Raw genomic sequence first — 16,370 nt, 5'->3', positions numbered from 1 at the left:
GACTCGTGTTAAACGTCTAATTAACGCCTTTGTGGGGTTGAGACGTAACATGGGATTTTTTTTTCGAAAGCAGTCTATTAATTTTTGCTCAGACATATTTGACTAGCCACGGTCAGATGTTATGCCACAACCAATGTCGCTTCGAGAAGCTGGTACAAAAATGGCAAGAGAACGTCACCACCTGTATTTTGCTCTTGAGGAAGCTTTAGCTCTGGGGCTCCTAAATACATGGGAAAGGAGAAATTGTTTTCATCGGCATCAACCGCAACAAGTTTGATTAGGTTTGTGTCATTTTTAAAAAGAACGTTATAATCCAATGATTTTAGGAATCAGATTTTTCATTTACGCCCACGAATTATCTTAAGATTTGTTGAAAATTACGAAACTCGAAAAATGAAACTATCAAGTTTAAAACTGTGCAGCTTAGCAATCAAAAACGGTATCACAATACCGTAAACTGAATCAAATAGTGCATCTAAAGCGGATAAAATAGATTCATTATACATGGTTCTCAAGTACACCACCAATACGTGAGTAGGGCTTTTGGAAATCCCCTGTAAACATTGTAACAAATTCACATAATCTATAACTTAATGTACCAATTCTTTTCGCATTAGAGGATCTAATGGATGCAGTTTACAGAAATGCGACTTATATTTTTGATGCAGAGGTACAAATTTGTAAACTTCGTTCTTCTATTTCTTTTGAAACTCACCAATTTTTTGAAGTTCTCGTAAAAAAATTCAGACCAATATCAAATTTCAGCTTCCTACAATGACTGCACATTGAGTTTCTCTCGCAAATGCAAGAAATTTCGTTCATATCGATCCAGGAGCTGTCCCATGAAAGCATTACTGCGTTTTACATGTATTTGACTAGCGGCATAAGAGTTGGCCCCGAGCTAACGCTTCCTCTTAATACCTATTCTAGCCCAAAATCAAGCATTAACTGTTGATAAATTCCACCTATTTCGCATACAGGCAAGTTTTTTTTTTTATTACTACCTTTGAATGCGTGTGGTCCGGCAGAAAGTGATCCCGACACCAGAAAGCACGTACTAAAATTCATTTATGCAATTTATTTTGGTTCAATCTGAAAGCAGTTGTTTACAGCGTCGTATGTGGAACAAACAGGGAAATTGAAGTTTTTTCCTGTGTTTATCTTTACAGGCGTGGGTAAAAACATCACGAAAAACAAGGGCTAACAACAGGGCAAAGCTTTACAAACGTAAATCATAACAACAACTGAGGTCTTGATGACTATTCAACAAAGGCATCTAACAACAATCGCGCAAGTAGGTACTCATCTATGCAAACACAGGTAAGCAAGCAAGCAAACAAACAAACAAGGAAGCACGTTCCGCACAGCTCTCGCGCCACCCATATACTATTGTCGTACGCTACGAAACGATTGTAGCCCAAGACGTCTGTAGACTTTTATGAATGCCCTCCAGCATCGTAGGACGACACGAGTACCGCTAACCCCCGTATTCGCGAACGGTTATCGACTCGATCCCTCTTCCCCGACTTTACCGAATAAAGACCCACCGGATAAAACCCCTTAAACTTCGCAAAGTACTGCCACGCTTTGAAAAATGCCGCCTCCTGCTCGCGCGCTCTGGCCTAGACCGACGCCGCGTCGCTATTGGCCTGCTAGCATCACGTGGGCCCTGGCGCCGTGCATCAGCGCCATTTTTGCTCGAGAAGAGTCCACGGAGTGGCGAGGGGCGCATGTTGGCGCCGTTGCTACGCTCGAGCAGTGTAGGCGGCGTCACGGCCGAGGAGGGAGCGTGAAAGAGAGGAGAGACGAGGAGGAGTGAAGGCGGAGGAGGAGAGTGTCGCTACTTTATGAAGTTTAAGGGGCTTTACCACCGGACAGAGTGCAGCGCCACCCCTCGACTGGAGGAGAAAGTGGGCAACGGCCCTTGGTGATCCCTACGACGAGGAGAGTGCGTTCGAGTAGACTCGGCCAGCAGCACGGTTGCAAATTCTTTGCTACTCTGAAGGGCCATTGAAGCGCAGTGACAACTTCTGTCGAGGGGCGGCGCCAGTATCGCGTGGGAAAAGCGCAGTAACGATTGAGCATATTTTGTTAGCGTGTTGCGTCATACATCTAGACGTAAATGCAAAGGAAACACTTTCACACCCTTAAGGGTGAGGGCGTAAGAAATTTTATTGCGTCAAGATGTAGTTATTCTAGCCGAGCTTTCTCTTGTAAATATTGTAGAGAAGAGCGAGAACGAATCTGCCGGGAGGAACAGTAAGAGACGCCGATAGGTGCATGGAGTAAAGATAAGGAAGGCACAGAATAAAAAGAGCGTATAGCAATATACTCAAAGGTTCGAGTGTTCGATAACACGAACAATGGATCTTATGGGGTCAAGAGCAAACGAAGTAGATAGCACTGGTTACGATGCTCAACAGATAGACGGATGAATGGTTCAATTTTAAACCATCCACCCGTCTATCCGCTGTGCCTAGATTGAGTGGATGAGCGTCCTAGAACACGGGTCAAGGAAAAAAAAACGACGTTAGTTTAGTCAATAGGAACAAGAAAACTAGTCTTTTCCGACATGTCATAATAAAGTGCACACGTACCATTTGAATGCCAAATTAGCGGTGGTACTTTTGGCTCCACCTGCATTGACATTTGTTGGGCGTGTTGGTAAACTGACTTGGAAAGCATATTTAGCGCCAACGAACAAGGACAGAAAGGAGACGACACCACAGTGCGCATTGTGGTGTCTCCTTTCTGTCCTCGTTCGCTGGCGCTAAATATGCTTTCCACCTGTATGTTCTTTATCGAAAGGTGTGCAGGGAAGTGGTAAAGCAACTACTTTGGACGCTTACTTATCCTAGTTTAATGTTGATCATTAGTTTTAGGCAATTATCTAAACCACAACGCAAGTCATTATTGTATTTACTGAGCTCCTGGCCTTTCACTAGGCGACAGAAAAGCAAAAGCCAGGGATGCAAGAACTTTTTTTTTTTGATAGCGCATGAAACAAAAACGAATATAAAATGGTTTTAAAATAAAAGGTCGTAACTCCTGCCTCGTGATCATTAGATTTGCCGCGCTGCTTCAGGTATCCAGAATTATATGATGTCTGGGCCATGTAATCTAAGTAAGATATTTAAGGCAGATGTCTACCTTCTCTTCCGCGACTGCGACCTTTTGGCTGATAGCCGGCGCTTGTGTTGTCCGTTTCACCCTTACGTGTCCGTGTCCGCAAGCCCTTTTATAATATGCATTTAAGTCAACATCACGTTTTCTGAATAACTTACGAAACGTATTGTACATAATAACATGTGACAAGAACACACTATTCGCTGGATTTGCATTTCCGCAAAGGCAGCCACGCAAAGGCGGTACAATCACTTTACGGTTAACAGGTACTACCCCTAGAGGCCACATAGCTTCTTTCTTTTTCGAAAACAGCAAGCTTTTATTTATTTTCGATTTAGTTGAGGCACCTTCGGAAGACTTCACAATGTTTAATTAAAACTTTCATGTATGTAGCCAAAGGACAGATGATGTAGAGCGAATAAAAATGGTATGTTGACAGAAAACGCACATGAATAAACTGGATAACGAAGGCCAAGTTTCTATAGAAATAATTCTTAATGTTGCACATTACATTCAAATATACACCTTTTCTTCTACAGAAAACGATAATAAGAGCCATCGCGAAGCCAAGTAATTAGCATAAATATCAACGTTCGACGCACTGAGCTCGTATGGCGCTAAAGGCAAACCTCTGTACTGATTCGCACCGCTTCATTTCTTCACATAATCACAGCATTTGAAAATGACTTTATTCACTAGCAGATTTCCTGGCAAGGCACAGGGGCACACCAAATACTTGCAGTTTAACGTCAGATGCGAAGTCATCGTGTTAACTGCATTTCTTCTTGCTATAAATTTACACGACAGGAAAACTGCCGAGAAATGACTGCTGACGTGTTGGCACTTTCAGTTCTGTTCAGAGCCTTACAATGATGGGTTCTCCTGTGCTTGCGTATCATCACGTGGTCCCATATTAAAGATCACGCACGGCACAAGAAGCAAAACTATTCTTCTGCTTGGCGGTCCACCGCGAAGGTGCCCGATCCGAGTTTAACACCGCTGTTGGCAAGGTCGCACACCTTGTTGACGAGTTCGTTGAACTTCTCAGGCTGCTCCATGTGCACGTTATGACCGCAGTCATCGAACACCTGCGTCAATTTTGAAAAACCAAAAAAGAAGCGTTTTAGGTGAACGTGATAACAAAATCGCAGTTCTAGCAACAAGTTTATGCGTCACAGAATGCAAATTTGTTGCTATTCGCTACAATTCCAGGCATTCTTCTGATACGTGCCATTTTTCACCCTTCCTCCCTCATCGCATCGTTTCCAAGGCTAATAATTAATTAATTTCAGCAAGTATCGTGCTGATACCTTTTGATGTAACAAGTAATATACATGCGAAAATTCCGGTTGGCAGTCGGCAAGTGTCATAAGTGGTGAGCGAGTCGTTTGAAGTTATCAAGCGGAAGGTCTGACGGAAGCGAACAGATAAAACACGAAGCAGCGGGTGCAGTTGAATTAGTTGTTGCCATAGTTTATAAAAAAGACTATCACGAAGCGTGCGATCACAGGGCCCGAAGACGCAGTACGAGCGCTGACATTTCTTTGTTTTTCACAACAGAAATCCTGAATTTATAGCAGCCACTATGCACCCGCAACATGGTTTGTTTTTCGTTTATTCGACATAGCATGCAATACCTTGGTGTTTGCACCGACCCTGTGAAGCATCTTGTCTGACGCCTCTTATGTGTCATATGTAACACTCAGGCGTGTTACCACGCAACGTTTTACTTGCAATAGTCCGCTCAGATGCTCAACGCCGTAACTTCTGAGCTACCGCGGCGAGTGGTTGCAGAATTTCCGGACGACGACGATGATGATGATGATTTCTTGGCATGTTCTTTGAAACGGTGCAGGGACAAATCGTCACCTAGCCTGCTTGAGTCACTCAGGTATGCTATCAATGCTTTTCCTGCTAGCATTCTGGTATAGATCTCTTCAGCCTCCTCTAGCTTCCCTGTACCGCTGCCTATGCCTGTAATGAATCCCGTTGTATTAGTCTCTTCCTTGTTTTTTTTTTCCACCAATACTCTAAACGTCTCTTGCTTATCTCGACTGCTGAGCGCTTGATACTTCCGTCTACATTAAATCCAAGCACTTCTGAAAGTTTTACGTCACGTACTGGTCTTCCTGGGTATATCCCTTCGCATTCCATTATGATGTGCCGAGTGGTCTCAGGATTTTTGCTGCAGCATGCCCATGCCTTGTCTAACTGCGAATATTTGGTCCGGTATGTTTTTGCCCTTAGGCAACCAGCTCGAGCCTCAAATAACAAGGCACTTCCATTCGTGTTATCGTACAGATTTCTCCTTCTAATTTCTTTTTTGTCATTCTTGTAAATCTCCATGGTCCTTTTTTTTGCTTCCATTCTTTGCATCTAATTCGCTGTCTCTGTTTCTCTCACTTTCTGATTACTCTTGGTTGTCTATCTACGCTTACAATTACCCTGTACGTGGTTGCTTACTTTCTTGGCTTTTTCCTCCATTTTGTGTCCACGCTTTTTAGGTACAGATAATTGTGTACTTTAGGCGCCCATTTAGTTTGATTCATGTTCCCGAGTCTTTCTTCAGAACTCATTTTGCTCTGCGCTTCTCTACTGACTTCAAATGAGGCCCAACGCATGTCCCCTTGCACTGCCTCATTTGTGGTTTTACTGTGGGTTCTCAAAGCCAGCCGGCCCACTGATCATTGGTTAACTTCCACCCTCGACAATATATCAGATTTGAAGCACAGAATGGCAATTCCGAACGTCAGCGCTGGCATCATGGCTCCTTTCCAGCGTCCACGCACCCCCTCATATTTTTTGTGGCCCAAAAGTTATCCATGTTTCATTATTTTCTTTATTTATTTATGCACACTGCAGCTTCAATGAGGCTATTTCAGGAGTGGGAATCATTCCTGCATTTCACTTCCCTTTTATTTTCAGATTATCTTGGTGGGTGCTTGAGTAACTCTTTCCTTCGTTTATGTACATGCAAAGGTATCTATATTGCCAGACTAGGGGTATGACTTCCTGCTGAATTGACACCACGTAGTTACTCGTCTCTTCATTAAATATCATAATTCCCGATTTCTCTGTGCTGAATTCAAGGCCTAGATTTGTCGTTGCGTTGCCACACATATTGGGCAGTGCCTGTAAATCTCTATTGCACCATTTGTCCATTACGCGTGTATGATAAATAGAAACCTAATTGGCTGTTTTTCCAGTTGTCTTTCTATAACATAACGCATGAACAACAATGGAGACGGCGCAACGAACTGGGTCACTAGCGCCGGGAATTTCGTTAGGTGCAGACATCACACCGAAAAAGAATGCGGGGTGCAGCGTCTTCTATCGGAGCTTTAAACGGTCTACATTTCTTAAGGGTCTTCTTGCGCGTTAATCATCAAAAAGCCTGCCGTCCGCAGACATGCTGTGCTCACGAGATCAAGGCGCAGGGAAAAGGCATTGAATGATGTCAGAAGCTGCTACATCCGCTCAGTTTCGGTAATCAACAATGTAGCGACAGAAGAGTGTTACAATATCTATTACGTAAGCTTCTCTAATATCTCCTAGCTTTTATAACTTATCTCGCCCCAATATTGTCGTCTCTCACGACGTGTATTTCTGTAGAACTGTTTGTTCAATAGCGTGCTTAGAACCCACAGCGCGTGCCACCTTTGGGATATTTCATAGATCATTTGTTTTCTGCTTTTGAGCGGTAATTTAATATAACAATCACTGTATTCTTATTCTGAGTGGCCATTGGAGTTTTCCGTACGAGATATGGTAATCACAGTAGGTAGCGTAAGTGAATGGGTGTCCCGAGAAATGCAGACCCGATTAAGCTACGGCGACTTTTGTTCTACCCGTCCAAGAGAAACATCACAACATTAACATGCAGAGAAAAATGAGCCAGAAAAATTTGCGCAAAAGAGACAGAGACAAACGGTGTGTCTCACGCAGGGAGCGCACCATCCTGGAGCTGGATTTAAGTCTGTTTACGTTATGAATGTATCATTGACAGTACATTCATTCCTTCGTGCGCTTTTGTGTACGCGACGAGTTGCGGTTCAAACAGTCGCTCAAGAATTGTGGATCTTTTAAGATAGTAGTAGCCACAAGCTGACCGCGCCTTACGCTTGACAATTCCAATTTGTAATCTCGTCTGCTTCATGTGGCCAGGAATCAGTATCAATGGTATGCGCAACTAGGTGGCGCCGTTCGACGACCGCACGGTGCTTTCGATCCAGCAGTCAGCGTCAAAATTTTCTGAGCTGACAGCAGCACCGCAACGCAGAGCGTAGTGAACGGAGGAAGCAGAATTTACGCGAAAATGTGCGATTTCTTTCAGCCCGCCTTTGACATAAGAGCAAGGTGCTGCTTCAACAAAAGAAATAACTGCACGCTTTTTCTTTTTCTTTTTACTTGTCTGGACAGCGACGCGCTAGAAGGCGGGAGGGGGTGCAATGCTGCGCTCGTTATCAGCCTGTCTGACTAATGCACTCGGTAATGCAACCGCACGGCTCTAGTAGATTGAAATGCTGGCGTTTTTCGCCCAGGCGGCCTACATCGTTCTTTCTTAATTGAAATGTTATAAGGAGATGTTGACGCACAATTTAAGGCGCCGGCTACTCTTTATCTCTTGAATTGTTCCATCATACAACATATAGGGTTCAAGATTACATATCAAATAATCTTTTCACACATGCACCAGGACTTAACACGCAACGATTTCACAGGAAGACTATGACGTAAGAAACACATGGTACATACAATATACAAGGTAAATGTCTTTACAGTTATGTAGATAAATGTCTCAAAAATACAAACGATACTGTCGCCTAACAACACAGTCTCTAGTCAGCGGGTGGTACATACATCGTGTAAATGCATTATCACATATAGTCACAACAGAACAGTCAACATAACATGTGAACGGCTTCTCGGACGCTAGCTGCCCGATGCACTTCAAATAATGCTTGCCGGAGCTCGGTTGAGCCTTCAGTTCCCTTTCCGCGCCTTTTTAGGCAAAAACAACAATTACAAAAAACACAAGTACATCTCCAATTTCGCATGGTGAGCATCATGACGGCTGAAGCGCATTCCGCTGAACCTGTAGAGTAACTACGAAGAATACGAACGCCGCTTTCGCGCTGAGCGTCTTCAAACAACAACCCAGTATTAACACCTCACCCTACGTGCAAGGTACTCCAAATGTTTGCAAAGGATTCGTTGGACAAAACGCGCACAAGCTAGCGCACTTTAAGCGAGGCGGTCAGATGCAGCTTCCTCCATATAGCACAACTCCAGACTCCACCTCCGAAATTGAATATGTTTGCTCCATTTTTAGTGTTGTGGTCATTTATACTTTCTATAGAGCAGTCTAATATGAAGAATGAATTACTGACGATCTTCTTGCGTTTTCCATAATAATAATTTCCAGTGATATATTCCAGATATTGCCACGGCGGCCGCATTTCGATGGGGGTCAAACAAATGCGGAAACACCCGTGTAAGATTTAGGTGCACGTTAAAGAACGCCAAGTGGTCCAAATTTCCGGAGTCCCCCACTACGGCGTGCCTCACAATCATATCGTGGTCTTGGCACGTGAAATCTCGTAATATTTAATTTTTTTATATTTCACATATTCGGAAGACGGTCATGAAGTGTCTTCATTGCACCATTAGAATCACTGAAGGGTGGCGAGAACTTGAAGAAGCTGCAGAAAAGTACGAGTGATAGTGTACGTTGCCTGCGACTTTTACAAATCAATAATATTTCGCTAGTGCTGATGACAGCATTGTCTTGCGTCTGATGTGGTTCATTTACCACGTTCATAAAGAGCTGCAAATGTCCTCTAAATGCCATATAACGAGTATTGCAACACTGCTTTGAGGCTATTTCTCTCGCATGTCTCCCCAGAGTACCATCAACAGCTTTACTTTTGGGTCCTTGGGCAACAACGTCTTTGAAGAAGAGCGCTTTGAAAGCTCTAAAGACTTTTCTTGAAGACAGCGGCATTGTTGGCCTTTATTAAGGCTTTTATTTTTCCTTTCATTTAAATGTCGCTGTATATATGTATGTGTTTATGGACTATATGTTATGTTGACTGTTCTGTTGTGACTATATGTGATAACGCATTTACGCGATGTATGTACCCCCCGCTAACTAGAGAGTTTATTATTAGGCGACAGTATCATTTCTATTTTTGAGGCTTTCTTCCATAGAACTGTGGAGTCACTAAACTTGTATATTGTATGTACCGTGTGTTTCTTACGTCATAGTGTTACTGTGAAAACGTTGCTTGAAAAGTCCTGGTGCTTGTATGAAAAGGTTATTTGATATGCAATATTGTACCCTGTATGTTGTAAGCTAGACCCATTCAAGAGCTAAGGAGCAGCCGGCGCCTTAACTTGTGCGTCAACATTTCCTTCTGTCGTATCAATAAATAAAAAAATATCAGCTTTACACTAATCCTGGAGCATGCGGCACTTACAGCTGGAGGTAACAGCTAAAGCTAACAGGCGACAGCACAACGTTCCAGCTTGAATTTTCGTTGATACCTTTACGATACCTAATTTCTCAACAAAGCGACCGCATACCAGTGCACATGTACCCGGCATTGCAGTCAAGGTGACAAAACCTACTAATATGGTCGAGCAATAGAGAAAAGGGCAATTTTTTTTTCGCAGCACGCTACAGTAAGCGGCGGTGAACTTGAAGTGTGCAATATGTACTAATTAGATCTTAATTAAAATTAATTCTTAAGATACAAAGATGTACCGATAAACACACTAGCGGTCCACGTAGCATATTTAGCCTTTAAGTCCTCATTACGTGTCACAGTGTGTGGAACGTCAATTTGAAACGTGAATAGCGGCGAATGCAGGTGAATACATTAAAGCTAGTGCTGGTCTATGATATTTTAGCAAATGTGAGCAAATTGGATAGCGGCTGTAATCAATTTTCACGCAAGGAATGTACCCTATAGCTACTAGTATAATGTGTACTCGGGAATTCTACTTCATTTGTTTGGTTATCAACGTATATCACCACATTTATTGGTGTCCATCGCAGCCAACCATCTCATGTTTTGTCAAGATCCAATACCTATGTCCTTTTCAAATTATTATAAATTGACGTCAGCATATAAAACATAGAGCAAACCTTCGAAAATTTTGGTGAGCCGTAATCATACTCCATTATATCAAAGACTGTGACTACAGTGACGGGGCCCGGTACTTTAACATCTGCACTACAGTGACGGGGCCCGGTACTTTAACCTCTGCACTACAGTGACGGGGCCCGGTACTTTAACATCGGCACTACAGTGACGGGGCCCGGTACTTTAACATCTGCACTACGGTGACGGGGCCCGTCACTTTAACAACAACAATGAAGCGACGGGGCCGTCACTACGCTGTCGGTGGTGGTGATAAACTTTATTGAAAGGGGGAAGGGTAAAGAGGGACGTGGCTGAGGGTTAGGGCTCAAGTAAGGCCCTGGGCCTGCTTGGCCTTTTCCGCCCAGTCCACCAGTTCAAGTTGTCGGTCGACGTCCCCGGAACTGAGCCAGGCTGTCCAGTCAGTCTCGCTGCTGACGGGGGGATGAGAGAACGGGAGCGAGGTGCATTCCCACATTATGTGTGTTAGTGTTCCTGTTTCTGAACATAGCCTACATTTGTCGCTTTCCCTGCCCCCTGTGATATTGTTAATGTATTTTGGGTGTGGGTATGTATTTGTCTGAAGTCGCCGAAACGCGACCGCTTGCGTTTTGTCGAGTTGCTTGGCCGGTGGTGGAAGCGCGCGACGCCTCAAGCGATACCGATGAGCTATTTCATAATAGGTCTCGCAGGGTTCCTCGTGTCTCTCCTCCTCATTCACGCCGTCCGCATCCGCGGACGAGGCTCGGCGCGCGAGATCTCGAGCCAAACTGTGAGCCGACGCGTTGCCGGGCACAGCCGCGTGAGCGGGGGTCCACACGAGGGTTTTCAAGCCGCTTAGGGGGCGTCGTGTGAGGACATGGTACGCCTGTTTGCAAATTCTACCACGGACGAAATTGCCGATGGCCTGCTTGCTGTCGCTGATGACGGTATTCGCTTCCGCATGCATGGCCATGGCAATCGCGGTTTCCTCCGCTTCCACCACTCGGCCAGCCGTGATTGTTGTATATTCTATCAGTCCTCCGTTGTGATCCGCTACCACCGCGGTCATGAGGTCACCCCGAGGGTGTCTGGCTGCGTCTGTGTAAAGCACTCCATCTTGCGAGCCGTAGCGTCGCCAAATGGCTTCACTGCGTGCTTGCCGACGGCCCTGATGGAACTCGGGGTCCATGTTGCGGGGTAGAGGTGGGGCATAAATATGCCCCCTGACCTTTCGCGGAATCGTAATGTACTCTGTCCCCTCGGGGATAGCCTCGAGACTGAGCTTCCGGAGGACTGTGCGGCCAGCCGGGGTTAGCGAGAGACGACGGATTTGGGCTGTGTGGTGAGCGTCTAAGAGCTCCTCGATCGTGTTATGCATGCCTAAGGCCTCTAGCCTTGCGGTGGCCGCGTGGTCCGGTCGGTATCTAAAGCCCCTGCATCTACGCGCCACCGCCTGGTCGGCGGAAATTAACGTGTATGGAGGGGCTTTATCGGTATCGGGGGCGAGGACTTACCGAGTCGCCCTCTGTCGGAAGCGCCTTACATGCGTACGCGTAGTCTGAGGGATAACTCGGCGCGCTCCGCATAGGTTTGGCTATCGGCGCTAAATAAAGATACTACGCGGCAGCCCTCCTGACCATTTTTGCAAGTACTCTCGAAATGACAGAAGTATTTTACCTTCAAAATAATAATGTTAAAAAAATTATGGGGTTTTACGTGGCAATAATAATAATAATAGTAATAATAATAATAATAATAATAATGTTTGACAAACAGAAAGCACACAATGGTTTACAGATGCTATCTCTTTACCTACTACGTACGGTAAGCTGGGACACTGTGCGCGGTCGCCGTGATCGATTCCCCTGAACCGGTTTGCGTGAAACGTTAGGCAATCGCTGAGAGAAAACTATGTGAAATATGTTCTTATATTGGGCTGGCCGTCTGTGTAACCAAATGTAGCATAACAAAATGAAGCTTCAATGCAGCGATCGCACGGGTTCGCGGTGACCGACTTCGCGTCTGCATGCATGTCCTCGCACAATGTTTCGCTTTCGCTTCGAGCGCGTTTTCGCACCGTGCCGTGAGCTTTATGCCGCAGCATACGAGCATCACGGCGACTTGTGATGTGCCGTCGCGATGATTCAGTCTTTTTCTTTCCTTCTAAAGTCTTGGAAGCTTCAATATCATCATTTCTCAAATTTCATCGAACTGCATGTTTATCGGTCGTCTAAGCGAGCAATTACCCGCTGCTTCTCTTTCTTAATCCAGTACAATATTCATTGTCTAGTGCTACACAAGCATGAACATATGCCATGCCTTTCTTAATGTTTTTTACCGTTCCCCTTCCATTACAGTTAACTTTCTTTCTCTTTCTTTATTATAATCATCATAGGTGTTACAGTGCATACGCAAAAGATTGTTGGAACTAATAGCCGCAAGCTAGTGGATGGGTCCGGATGCGAAATATAATAGACATGCGGTAAAAGCATAAGAGGATCAATACAGAGGATGAAAGCAACACATTAGCACATTAAAAACAGAAAAAAAAATACTTTTTTATTACAGCATACATAAAAATTATCACCACTTACTTAAATTATCAAACCGCAAAGAACAGAACGCCAAGCATGAATACAAGCACCAAGTCAGTGGTTTGTAGCTAATAAATACGATTTCAGTGCTCTGCCAAAATTTTGTGTTTCTTTTATTTTGGTGGGTATGTTGTTCAATGCCTTAACTCAAACAAATTCAAATAGTCTTTTTCCACGTGCATTATGTACAGGAGGCAGGTTGACATTTCCAGCGGCAGTACTTCTGGTAGAACGTGAAAAAAAAATATGGACACATGGAAAGGATGATAGCGTTTCACAATATTGTTTACATAATAGATGGCTATTTTACGCCCACGCATAAAATCGAATGGCAATATGTTTAGTTGATTGAACAGTGGCCTGCTGGGTGTATCGGTTCTTGAGTGCGCCATTATTCTTAATGCCCGTTTTTGTATGCAGCCAAATGGAGCATAAGAGAATGAAGCTTCAATGCAGCGATCGCACTGGTTCGCGGTGACAGACTGCGCGTCTGCATGCATGCTCGCGTTCCGAACTCGCTGCGAGCGCGTTTTCGCACCGTGCCGTGAACTTTATGCCGCAGCATATGAGCATTTGACAGTACGCAAGCAACTATTGTTGCGTGGACGTTATCATACAGTATGTGCCATCAATCTGTTCATATACCAAAGCTTCATGACAGTAGGGCAGCGCGCGCGGGCGAGCGTATCAGTGCGCACTTTCTGCTACTCATCGAACATCGCAGCCCGACGCCGTATCACAAATCTTCCTCGGGGAAGTGCTTGCTGCACAACCGAGTTGTAGCCAATGGCTGCTTGCCGGTTCTAAGTTTCGCGATCCAAGCTTCACGCAGCTTTTTGTCCTGCGGGTGTGTCTGAAGGCTGACACCGGGCTCCGCTGTGTACGTCCAGCACTGCGGCACCGAGCAGTAGCCTACCATGTTGGGCGCCTTGAAAGGCAGCCACTACCTAATATAGTATTTTCAAGTGTTGCCAAGCACACACCTGAAGCGGGAAAACCTCCCCACTAAATCAGAACCGCAGCCGCAAGTGGAGACCTTAAACTTAAGTTTTCAGCTCGCTTCGGCGCTTCCGAAGCAGTCGACGCGGCCACTGTGTCCACGTGATGCTTCATACCACGCCACGCGCCGACGGCGGCGCCAGCTCTCCCAGTGGTGGAGCTCGCCCCCAATAGTGACGAGCCTCTTCCGAGCACGTGCTTCGCCAGTCACAACGGACACCTCATCCCTACACGTGTTTCGCCAGTCAGAAGAGCAATCTGTTCACTGCACACGTGTCGTTAGTCAGTCCTTTTTTCTTTCGTTCTTTCTTTGTTCCTCCACCTTTCCACACACTTTGTGGCAGTTGCCACGGCCGTATTAGGGGCCATAATAATCATCATAATAATAATCAATGCATTCCGTTACTGCACGGAAGTTGCTGACATCGTGAAATTCACATGGTGCTGTGGACAGCACTGGGATAAAATCTCGCGGTCCGTGAAGTGCTCGGCATCCCTATAGGCGCCAGCACGGAGAAGCTCATGCAACTGGGGGTCCACAACACCTTCGATGAGGTTGTCGAGTCACAGAAGTCAGTCCAGGTTGTCAGGCTCGCTTCCTCGCTTGCGGGGAGGCGGATCCTGGAGGCGCTGGACTTTAAACTGCCGTCAGGGAAAGGCGGTGCGCGCTCGACGCGGGGTCGCGGGATGCCGGCACGGTCTCGCCGTTTCCGCGCAACATGCACCCGCAACACAATGTAGGCCGCGCCTCTCGGATCCGTCGCCGGCGATCCACGATCGGTCGCGTTCGTCGACGTCGCCCAATACGGTTCGTCCGACCGGTTCGCGGCGGCCGTGGTGGATCACAGCGTCCGTGCAGGGCTCGTCCCCGGCACTGGCGGAACAAATTGCGGTGGCCCTCGCCCTCCGGGACGACAGCAGACTGCAGGTCTACACGGATTCCCGGGCGGCGGTCAGTGCCTTCGCCGCGGGTTCGGTCTCGAGGGAGGCACGTTGCCCCCCATGTCATCACTTGGTTCCCGGCACACATGGGCAGCCTCGGGTCTACCCCGTCGTTGCCGACGCCAACGAGCTGGCACACGCCCGCGCGCCCGAACTCACCCACCGCGCCGGGGAAACGCCGCTCGCAGGCGCGGACGCAGGGCTCCACAAGGACTCGCTCCACACGTTGAACGAGATTACAAAGCACTATCGACAGGAGGGTCTATCCCACGCACCACGCCAGGACTCGTTCAAGCCCGATTGTCCGGAGTGCGGAGATCCATTCTGCACTTTAGAACACATGCTCTTGCGGTGCCCCTCGTTACGGGACCACGATCACCTCACCACGGAAGAAGAGCGGGAGGAGGCGGTCAGGCACGGCCTGCCCGTCCCAACGTGGGAGCGGCTCGCGGCGGCTCTTCCCTCATAAGGGGGTTCCGGAGTCGCTCCTCAGGACCTTAATAACGTTCAGTGCCTGCCGTGAAGTGCTCGTTTGCATAAAATGTCTGAAAGAAGTGCGGCCATTGACGTCGCTACAGCGTCACTGTGGTTAAGGTGGTTAAGGGGCCCGGCCCCGTCACCGTAGTGCATATGTTAAAGTACCGGGCCCCGTTACTGTAGTGCGGATGTTAAAGCACCGGGCCCCGTCACCGTAGTGCAGATGTTAAAGTTCCGGGCCCCGTCACTGTAGTCACTGCCTATATCAAAACTCAATCTCAGGCAAGAGTTCTTCGCCACATTTACATACTGCTTACAGTGAAGCCTACTTTAAAATTGAGACCTACACGTCTTTTCGTGAAGCTCGACTAGACGCGCACATGCTTAGTTTTATTTCAATTTTATTAATGCGAAATGATTATACGCCCCATTACGCGACCATCCTGCTTCGTAGTCAGCGGCGTGACCGAATGGTGGCACCAAAAATGGCCGACGGCGCAAACAGTAAAAAACACGTCGAAAAATGTATGTATTGGCGCGAAATTTCTCAGGGTGGTTCCTGTAAACTAAGTAAATTAATGGCTTCGAAAATAAAATCTGGTTCATTTCGGTCTGGGTGGGATTCGCACCCGGGTCAGAGGGATGCGAGACGAGCACGCTTCTCCGACGCCACAGCGGCTCCACAGTTCTGGCAGGTGTCGCCTAGTGCGTGCGGCATTGGACACGTGAGGGCGCAGTTAATGGGGAGGACGTGTCTTCACGTAATGAGTGTATAAAGTGAGTGTATAAAATAAAAAAACGCATTCATGTCCAATTGAACGGCGCTGAACGGTCCTTAGAGTTATAAATTCCTTGCGGGCAAGCGAGCGCGTTGAAACGATTGGCGCGTTTTGATTTCGCCTTAACCGAGGCGAAGTTAGAACGCAGGTGAGAGCTTGCGCGGACAAAAAACGCGCGGAAATAAACATTTAACCAAAGGCACTATAATGATTTCCCATACCCACACGTAAGAAATCTTAATTGTCTCTTCGGAGTTTTTTTAGGATGTGTTATTAATTTTTTTCAGCCATAGAGATTAACTTAACGCATTTCCACACGTCTCAGC

General features: G+C 46.3%; 1 protein-coding gene across 15 annotated transcripts in view; it reads right to left on the bottom strand.

The window, feature by feature from the left end:
- Positions 1–1,050: 1,050 nt before the first annotated feature.
- The window catches only part of LOC126547333 ((Lyso)-N-acylphosphatidylethanolamine lipase-like), a 129,117-nt gene continuing 113,797 nt past the window's right edge, over positions 1,051–16,370 (bottom strand). For all 15 annotated transcript variants that reach the window (XM_055062696.2, XM_055062700.2, XM_055062701.2 and 12 more), the window contains one exon: positions 1,051–4,214. In XM_055062696.2, coding sequence (XP_054918671.1) covers positions 4,071–4,214 — 144 coding nt within the window. In that variant the 3' untranslated portion in view covers positions 1,051–4,070. The remainder of the gene's footprint in view (positions 4,215–16,370) is intronic.

Source organism: Dermacentor andersoni, chromosome 1, assembly GCF_023375885.2.
Source record: "Dermacentor andersoni chromosome 1, qqDerAnde1_hic_scaffold, whole genome shotgun sequence".
Lineage (NCBI taxonomy): Eukaryota > Metazoa > Arthropoda > Arachnida > Ixodida > Ixodidae > Dermacentor > Dermacentor andersoni.
The sequence above is the reverse complement of the archived record's forward strand: the minus strand, read 5'-3'. Positions and strand labels throughout refer to the sequence as shown.